General features: G+C 40.6%; 1 protein-coding gene across 18 annotated transcripts in view; it reads left to right on the plus strand.

The window, feature by feature from the left end:
* KLC4 (kinesin light chain 4) overlaps positions 1-10,000 on the plus strand; it is a 232,257-nt gene that overhangs the window by 170,215 nt on the left and 52,042 nt on the right. For 13 of the 18 annotated variants that reach the window (XM_085888200.1, XM_085888197.1, XM_085888193.1 and 10 more), the window contains 3 exons: positions 518-585; positions 7,164-7,272; positions 8,096-8,260. In XM_085888200.1, coding sequence (XP_085744326.1) covers positions 518-585; positions 7,164-7,272; positions 8,096-8,260 — 342 coding nt within the window. Of the gene's footprint in view, positions 1-517; positions 586-7,163; positions 7,273-8,095; positions 8,261-8,518 lie in introns of all 18 variants that reach the window. The other 5 variants (XM_085888189.1, XM_085888204.1, XM_085888208.1 and 2 more) reach the window with 3 other exon arrangements.

Below are 10,000 nucleotides of genomic sequence, written 5' to 3' on the forward strand. Positions count from 1 at the left end.
TTTTTTTGTGTATTTTGTTATTATGATTTGTGTCAGGCTGTGGGACTGTGTTTATAAAGCGGAAGTCGTGTTCATAACAGTTTTAGCGGGTATTTGTGTTCGTTTATTGATAGAAGCAGGGGGAGGGCACAGGCAGCGGTCGACGGAGGTTATGTTTTTACATGTCTGTCTGTCTGTGTCTTAGCAGGATATCTCAAAAAGTTTTCGAAGGATTTAGATGAAACTTGGTGGACATATTGTGTGTTTGACGAGGAAGAATTTATTTGATTTTGGTGAAGATGAGAGTCAGGATACCAATACGAGAATTTTTTGATCTTATGTGATTCGCCACCATTGAGAGATGGGGCTAAAAGCGATATATAGCATGATATTTCAAAAATTGTGGGTGGATTATGCCGATTTAAAACTTGGTGGATGACTTGGGTCGGTGACAAGAACCTGGCAACATATGCCATCCTGTTGAAATTTTAGTATGACGCTTATGAGGCACTTTCATGGCTGGTGTGTGTCACACTAGGGTCAAAACAAGGACAGTCCACCATATGGAGAGTATGGACAATGGTACAAAGCCTGCAAAGTTGACAGGTAAGGCCAGTCACACGGCACCGCATCTCCACAAAGTCCAGCATTGAGTGTGGTGTGTGATGCATTTGTGCTTTTTAACAAGTGCAGTTTACATTGATGGTTTGAATTTACAGGATCACATTGTTAATATTTTATAAGCTTTGGAAATATCAGACTGGTGCCAATTAGTGAGTTTCTGTATTTTTTCCCCTTGAATATCATTGCATGGAGATTCAATCCTATCTGCTGAAAAGGTGGTTTTGGGGTGGGGTGGGTATAAAGTTAGCTGGTGATGTTAATTTATCCTGGGAATTCTTCCACAGAAAATCTTTCTCTGTCTCTCTCAGTCTTTCTGTCTCTATTTCTCTCTCTCTCTCTCTCTCTCTCATCTTACCCATCCTACCACTCTTGGTTCTCTGAATCCTGTGGTGGGGCTGTTGCTTTAAAACAACTTGCATTCTCCTCCTGGAAGGCAAATCCGACCGAAGACAACTTCAGATCATTCCGCCAAGCCCACAACAAGTGTGTGTGTTTATTCTCAGTAGAGCCAGAAAACATGTCTAATCTCAAGAATGATCTTTCAAACTTGTCTCCCTCCTCTGCTCCTGAATTCTGTCTTTTGCACCTGAAAAGGTGGAAAAGTTTCTGGCAACCCTCAACTCTGACTCTGCAACTGGACCTGACAGCATCAGCTCACGTGTCCTAAAAACCTGCTCTGCTGCTCTTGCGCTTCCTCTCTCTCTGTCTTTTTCACCCTGCCATTTACCATTGTTCATCTTCCATATGCTTGAAGGTCAGCCAGCATCACAGCATTACATCAAAAAAAGGTGCAAAAATTGATCCTCTGAACTACAGCCCAATTAGCTTACTTTCAATCATCAACAAGGTCATGGAATCCATCATTGCAGTGGACATAAAATCATTCCTTTTCTCCAACAGCTTCATCTCAGATCATCAATTTGGATTCACACCTGGTCACTCTACGTCAGGGGTTCCCAACCTGTGGTACGTGTACCACAGGTGGTACATTTGGACTTTCTCGGTGGTACGCGGCAGCTTGCTTTTTTTTCTTCTTTTTTTTAGATGCAGTTTTTATTTTACTTCTCTCTCATGCAGCTTGTGCACAATAATTAAATTTATATCGAAAGTGGCTGGACACTGACAGCTGTTTATCGGCCATTGTGCACAAGTCTTATTATTTGTTTTGTCTCTACATGCCACACTGTCATCATTGCTTATTGCCCGGCTTATTGTTACCGTTATCGTTCACTAGCATCATGTCAATGCGAAAATATTCGGAGAGTTATCTCAAGTTAGGCTTCACTTCCATCCAAAAAGGTGAATTTGAAGCTCCACAGTGTGTGATTTGTGGAAAAGTTCTCGGTAATCAATCTATGAAGCCAAGTCTATTGAAGCGCCATTTTGATTCTGTTCATCCTGAACACAGCGACAAGGACCATGATTTTTTTTCGTCGGAAGGAAAACGCGACATCCCACTTAGTTGCACTGGGAATTGCAGAACAGAAAAAAACCTCCCACCGTCGGTGAAAGCCTCATCCTTCCTGCCACAAAGGATATCATACGTCTCCTGCTGGGAGAACAAAGCGCCAAGAAGCTCAATTCTCTTTCGTTGTCAAACAACACAGTTCAGAGGCGCATTGAAGAAATGTCAACCAATATTCGTGACCAGGTGGTGGCAGAAATCAAGGCATCTCCATGCGGATTTTCTATGCAATTGGATGAGTCAACTGACGTGGCAAATTGTGCCCAACTGTTAGCGTTCGTTCGGTACGTGCAGAAAGCCAAGTTCAAGGATGAAATACTATTTTGTCGCCCGCTTAAAACCACAATGAAAGCAAAGGACATTTTCGAAGAGGTGTCTTCCGTATTTGATCAAGTTGGGCTGTCATGGGTTGATCTGAAAGGCTGTACTGCAGATGGTGCTCCAGCTATGTTGGGGTGCAGATCAGGTTTCCAAACACTTGTGAAGGCAGTTGCTCCTGAAGTGCGCGGCCTACACTGTACGATCCACCGCCACGCACTCGCAGCCAAGGCGCTCCCCCAAGCCATTGACTGACGTTCTCTCAACCATGATCCAAATTGTGAACCATGTGAAATCCCAGGCTCTCAATTCGCGACTTTTCAAGAAACTTTGCGAGGATTTCGACTCCGACCATAACGTTCTCTTATTCCACACTGAGGTGAGATGGTTATCCCGTGGAAATATGGCGGAGCGTGTGTTTGAACTGCGAGCTGAGCTTCGTGAATTCTTCGAAAACGATGGAAAACCAAAGACTGTCGATTTCGTCGCTGCTTTGAACGACCCCGGCTGGGCATTGCACTTGGCTTATTTGGTCGACATTTTCTCTCAATTAAACGCCCTGAACAAGTCTCTTCAGGGGACTGGCGCGACTATCATTGACTTCATAGACAAGGTCAAGGGATTTCAGGAAAAACTCCGTCTGTGGAAGACGAATGTCGAAGCGGGAGTGGTGGTCATGTTTTGTTGCACGGCCGATATTCTTCAGAAGCGTGAAAAGAATCCCCCAAGGGAGTTCATACAACTGGTAAAAGATCACCTCGCTTATTTGGATGAGGAATTAAATTCCTATTTTCTGGATCTCAAGGAACTGGATCTGAAAATGATTCGCAACCCATTTCGCATGAATGCATTGGATTTGCCACCTGGAACAGGACTGCAGGAAAGCTTGATTGATCTCCAGAACGACTCCACAGCCCGAGATCAGTTCGACGAGATGAATCTTGCGGACTTCTGGTGTGGAATGTTGGGGTCTCACCCTAAGCTAGCTGCCCTGGCTGTTCATTCGCTCATAGTATTCCCATCTACATGGCTGTGTGAAGCTGTGTTCTCATCAGTCGTTATTCTAAAAACAAAACAAAGATCCCTACTGGATGTTGAACATGATGTTCGGTGCGCTTTATCCAAAACAAAGCCTGACATCGACCTGCTTGTGAGTAAGAAGCAGGCTCAACCATCCCATTGACTGGACATTTAACACAATCAAATAGGTACTTACTGTATCATTCTTTTGTTCAGATCAGATTGCTCAATGTCATAGTTGTGAATTGTTAGTATTGTTTAACTCCCCATTGTCGTATCTGTATCGCAAATAAACACTATTTTAGGTGAATTTTGGTACAGTGGTACTCGGTGGGACCACAAACATGTGAAATGGTACCCCAGTAAAAAAAAAAAAAAAAATGTTGGGAACCCCTGCTCTACGTGGACATGCTTCTTCGGCTCTCCCAATAATGATGGAGGCGCTTAATATCAGATATGAGATTAGGGCCGACTGTACATATCTTGAGCTTTTGATACAGTCTGGCATCCCGCCTTGCTCTCCAAACTGTCTGCTTATGGAATCCAAGGCCAACTCCACTCTTGGATTACTGACTTCCTCCACTCTTGCCGACAGTATGGCTCTCAATGGAACCCTTTCATCTCCTCTCCCTGTCAAAGCTGTAGTACCACAAGGCAGTATTCTAGGCCCCATATTATTCCTAATCTTCATCAATCATCTCACTGACCCTCTGAAAAGTCCTCTTTATCTCTTTGCTGATGACGCCACACTCTGCCGTGACATCTCTCATCCTCTGACAGACGGGCAGCAGCCTCTTCCCTCTCCTCGGACCTTGAGAAAATTACAAACTGGTCAAACACAGTTTTGTTTATGTATCCATATTGTCCACCCTTTGCGTTCTCCCCTCCCCCTCATTAACCTCCACCATCGAAGATCAGAGGTTACTGTTTTCACCCCTTTCTGTTTGTTTGTTTGTTTGTTTGTTAACAGTATTACGGAAAAACTCCTCAACGGATTTCGACGAAACTTGGTGGGGCGATTACGTATAGTCCAAGGATCATGCCATTAGATTTTGGACATGGTCCAAAATCCAATATGGCCGCTATGGCGGCCATTTTGAAAAAATATTTGAATTTTTTTGCATTTCTACATGTTTTAAGTGATTTCCCAAAAAAAAATTGTTAGAGAAAAAAAAAATTTTTTGCAATTTTTTTTTAAACAAAATTTCAATATTTTTTTTTTTGCATTTCTACATGTTATAAGTGATTTCCAACAAAAAACATGCCAAAATTATAATTGCGGCTGATTTTGGAACTTCAGGTGGATATACCCACGTAAAATCAATTTCTGTCTCAAGGAATCTAGTTATGACGAATGAATTGAGTATGTAAAAGGGAAAGTTGCAAACTATAACTCTGTGAGCACTGTTGACGTCAAATTGAATGAATAGGACATCAGGTTCACTTGAGTGACCTAGCAGTATTGGCGGCGGAGGTTTTGCACTCTACCGAGTGCTCCCCCTCTAGTTGTTACCTGTATCCCTTGTTTGTCCATCTCTGACTAATTCATCCCTCCATCCTGCTCTTGGTGTTTCTCCTTTTTTCCTGCTGTTCCCTTTGTTATGTTGTGTCCTGATTTGTTCAGTGTCATCGCTCTTCCATTAGTCTAGACCATGTTTAAAAAAAAAAAAAATCAAAACAATGCTCAGACATTCACGGTATTTATCAGGAAGATATCCTCCACGAATGTCGGGGTCTGGCAGTATTCACAAACGCACTGCATTCTCCTGATGCTGGGATTTGAAGTAAGTTGAGTAAATGTTCCTAGCCTTCAAACTAAATTAAATTTTGATTATCTCCAAATTGCATTGAAAATTGCTGTTTTTCTTCCAATTGTTTTAAGCCTCTTCCTGTCACAACGGAAAATAATAAATGCAGCTTTTGTTCGGAGGTAAATTATTCCCCCCCCCCCTCCAAATTATTTTTTGCATTACTTGTTGTGCTTGATAACAATGGCTGTTGAAAACAATTGCACCAACACTAAATAAATTTTGTATGAACTTGGATGTCTGGAAAGTCTACAATTTAAGGGATCCTTTAGCAGGATGGCAGTGTCTTGTTTGTTGCCAAAGTGTTTTCAAGAATATGGATTTGCTTATTTAATATTTGGTAAAAGCATGTTTATCAACACAGGAAACTGTGCACTGACATTGCAATCATTGACCATTCAAAAGCAAAAGAATTGCTCATCCTCATCCTCATTATCATCATCATCATCATCATTATCAAGAGCAAAATAAATGTGCATCATCATCAAGCGCAAAAGAAATGTACATCATCAAGAGCAAAATAAATGATCATCATCATCATCGATCATCATCGTACATCGTACATCATCAAGAGCAAAATAAATGTTCATCATCATCATCATCATCATCATCATCATCATCATCATCAAGAGCAAAATAAATGTTCATCATCATCATCATCAAGAGCAAAATAAATGTTTATCATCATCATCATCATCATCATCATCAAGAGCAAAATAAATGTTCATCATCATCATCATCATCAAGAGCAAAATAAATGTTCATCATCATCATCAAGAGCAAAATAAATGTTCATCATCATCATCATCATCATCATCATCATCATCATCATCATCATCATCATCATCATCAAGAGCAAAATAAATGTTCATCATCATCATGTTCATCATCATCATCAAGAGCAAAATAAATGTTCATCATCATCATCAAGAGCAAAATAAATGTTCTTCATCATCATCATCAAGAGCAAAATAAATGTTCATCATCATCATCATCATCATCATCAAGAGCAAAATAAATGTTCATCATCATCATCATCATCATCAAGAGCAAAATAAATGTTCATCATCATCATCATCAAGAGCAAAATAAATATTCACATCATCATCATCATCATGAGCAAAATAAATGTTCATCATCATCATCATCATCATCATCATCATCAAGAGCAAAATAAATGATGATCATCATCATCATCATCAAGAGCAAAATAAATGTTCATCATCATCATCATCATCAAGAGCAAAATAAATGTTCATCATCATCATCATCATCAAGAGCAAAATAAATGTTCATCATCATCATCATCATCATCGTACAACATCATACATCATCAATGTTCATCATCAATGTACATCATCAATGTACATCATCATCATCATCATCATCATCATCATCATCATCATCATCATCATCATAATCATCAAGAGCAAAATAAATGTACAGCATCATCATCATCAGTGTCTTTTGCTCTGATGAATGGCTAATGCTTGAAATTCCAGCCACATCCTGTTTCCCACAGTGCTAATCATACTGTTAATCAACTTGATCATATCAATTGTTTGTCTCCTCTGCTGGCACACAGACTGAATCTTCACATCGACTCGTATAACATTGTGTTCACAAAAGCATTTCTGTTGTCATTGAGATGCCATGGTATTGCAGCTTTTTGGCTTTTGTTGTACTGTTGTTAAACCATTAAGTGGTAATCGGTGTGCTAATTGGTGTTGATTGTTCATGCTGAGAAGTTTATTGACCTTTTTGGTTTGAATGCAGTTCAAGCTCTGTTGTTGTTCTTGTTGTTTACCCAATATATGATGAAGTGTGTGTGTGTGTGTGTGTGTGTGTGTGTGTGTGTGTGTGTGTGTGTGTGTGTGTGTGTGTGTGTGTGTGTGTGTGTGTGTGTGTGTGTGTGTGTGTGTGTCTGTCTCTCTTGTCCGTGCTTGTAGCCCGACAGTGGCGACAACATTGAAGAACCTGAGTGCACTGTACCGGCGCCAAGGAAAGCTTGAAGCGGCTGAGACATTGGAAGAATGTGCTGCTAGATCCCGTCGCCAGGCACGCACTATCACACACACATTCTCAATTTTACTATAGTTCCTCATAAGAACATGGAGCATTTGGTTAAGTGGAATTACCTGGAAATGCTAACACTCATTCAAAATGACCCATTTGATGTTCCCAGTTCATGATAGAGCTCATGATACTGATCCCAGGTTCAAATTAAATTTATTATTGTCATGAACCTGAGGGCTTTCCACCACTCCCGTGATGTCCAATGGGCCAGAAATCTTTGCAAACTGCAGTAGTTGTAAGCCTCAGCCGAGTAGCTGTGCTTCCTTAACAACCCAGATTGCCCGAATAGGCTGACAGTGCTTTAACATAACCATTTATGTGCAGGACATGTATAAGTCAAAGGGTCAAGATTCAGGCCATTAAAAAAAAAATCAATCCCCAGTTTATTACCACCTTGATACTTCTTTAAACATGCAAGTTCAATGACTGCTTGCAGACTTGTCCTTTTATTTCAAATTTACTTTTGACCTTCCTCTTCCTTGCTACTACCCTTTGTTGGACAAAATGTTTTTTTTTCTCCTTTTACTTGTTCAAGTCTAGCTTTGAAAGTGTTTACTTACTCAGCCATTAAAACAGGCTTTGGTAGTTCATTCCTGCAACCAAAGGTCAACTCATACTAATTATCATATGCACATACCTTCAAGTCAGCTTTCACTGGAATTACCCCTCCCTTTTTCCATCATTTAAAAAATTGTCATCAACTGTAACTCGCAGCGAGATATTCAAAGAGTATGATGCAGGTAACTCCTTTTTACAGAGGCACCAATTGTGCTTTTGAAGTTTAATTGTGATTGTGGGGCGGCAGGGTCTAGATGTCGTGCGGCAGGCCCGTGTGGCTGACATTCTTAATGATGGCGACTTAGAAAAGCGACGTGTCCGTGATGGCTCATCTTCGACTGACGTCGTCGTCAAATATGAGAGCGGGCGTCCGGGTGGCGGGGAAGTGAGTATGGGCGTCGAGTGGAATGGGGTAAGTGTTCATGCAGCGACGTTTTTTTATTGTTTTGATTTTGACATGAAAGTGTTGTTGAGGTGAAAGATTGATGGTTCAACTTTGAAATCGTACTTTATTTTGTAGAACTCAGAGTGTGTTTGCAAGTTTCCATTTCAAATATCTTATATGCTGTAGTTTGGTTTGGAAAGATATGTTTTGTTTTGGGGGTGTTTTTTTTTTTTTTCTCCACAAACTCCTGTTGCCTGTAAGCTTCTTATGCTTTGTCTCCATCAGCAGGTTTGAGCCGTTCGAGGCATGCCCCGGCCAAGTTGCCTCTCAATTTAGCATCTTCTAGCCCAAGACAACGTCATTGTGTTTTTTTTTTTCTTTCAATGAGCGGGATGTATGCAGCTCGTTTTTTGGATTTTCCCTTTTGTTTGGAGGCCATTTGGTCATCATTCTCGTTTCATCTACATCCCATTCATTTAATCTATCAGTTTATTCATCGTCTACAATACAAACCCAATCTTTACCATTCCTTTACCATGAAAAAAAATAATAAAAGTGGCATTTCTTGGTGAACTGTAAATATCTCGTTGCGTGTCTGCTTACGTACTTTGTAAATAAGTCGGCCAACACTTAGGACGTTTTTTTTCTGATGCATTCTCTTGTCTTGGTTACTTATTTACATTTTGTGATGTAATTTGTGGCTGGAGTGGATGAGGAATATGCGGAAGGACTTTGTACGACAGAATATAAAGAATGAGGAATATGCGGAAGACTCAGTTGAGGACAGAAGCCGAGTGAGACAAACTCGTGTACGTGATGCTTGTTTGTTAACGGTGTGATGTAAGGTACTGGGCGGAGCCACAAAACACCAAAGCTGAACCTGCCCCGGATTGTCGCAATTTGGCCAAGTTTGAGTCGTAAATTATCAATGGAGATGCAGAACCGGGTTTGTCTTGAACGACTTGAACCTGCTAATGTGGACGAAGCATTAGTTTCCCAAACGAATAACATATTTGTTGGTATTCTGGTATTGCATGAGTTTAACATCCGTTTCATCACTATTGCTTATGTCTAAAAGAGTTGCTGTGCATTGAGAAGAAGGTATGGCATGTAAAATAATGGGGATGTTTTTGTTTCCCATTTCCCCTCTTCCCTCCCCACCCCTTTCTTCTGTGACTGTACCTGATTCCTGAAAGTATTCTAATTCATTAAAATTTCTCAGCATGCACTTACCTAGTTGGCTGAAAGTTTGGCAATTTCGATTTTCTGTTGCACCAATATCTTCTTCCTTCCTTTGGTTTGGCCAAGAGAGATTGCCAGCTGGCCTGTTCATAATTTTCAGGAATTCGTTTTATCCACATTCAAAGTTCACTGGGCTATTATCCGAACACGATCTCTTTCACTTTTTATTCTGCATATCGTCAATACATTTTGCATCAGATCATGTAACCAGCCATTGAACGATTGTTTGACATCAAAACAAGCCAATTAAGGACGTTTATGTTGAGCATTACAACCAATTGTGCTGTCATTTCTAATTGCAATTGCTGGGGAAAATATCACAGAACTTTCCTGTTCCCTTGTTTATGCATATTTTTTAGCTTATCTGGAATTTACATTTCAGATAAGTTATTGTCATTGCGCACCGTCCGTCCCCTTGGCTGAAATTTTGCAGCAATGTCCCTCTCCTGTAACGGGAATTGCAAAGCTCGTTCTTAGTAGGTCAAATGTAGTCACATGACACTTAGTAGGTCAAAACGGTCGACT

The sequence above is a fragment of the Eptatretus burgeri genome, chromosome 7 (assembly GCF_056783735.1).
Source record: "Eptatretus burgeri isolate ZD-2024b chromosome 7, Ebu_testis_v1, whole genome shotgun sequence".
Taxonomy (NCBI): domain Eukaryota; kingdom Metazoa; phylum Chordata; class Myxini; order Myxiniformes; family Myxinidae; genus Eptatretus; species Eptatretus burgeri.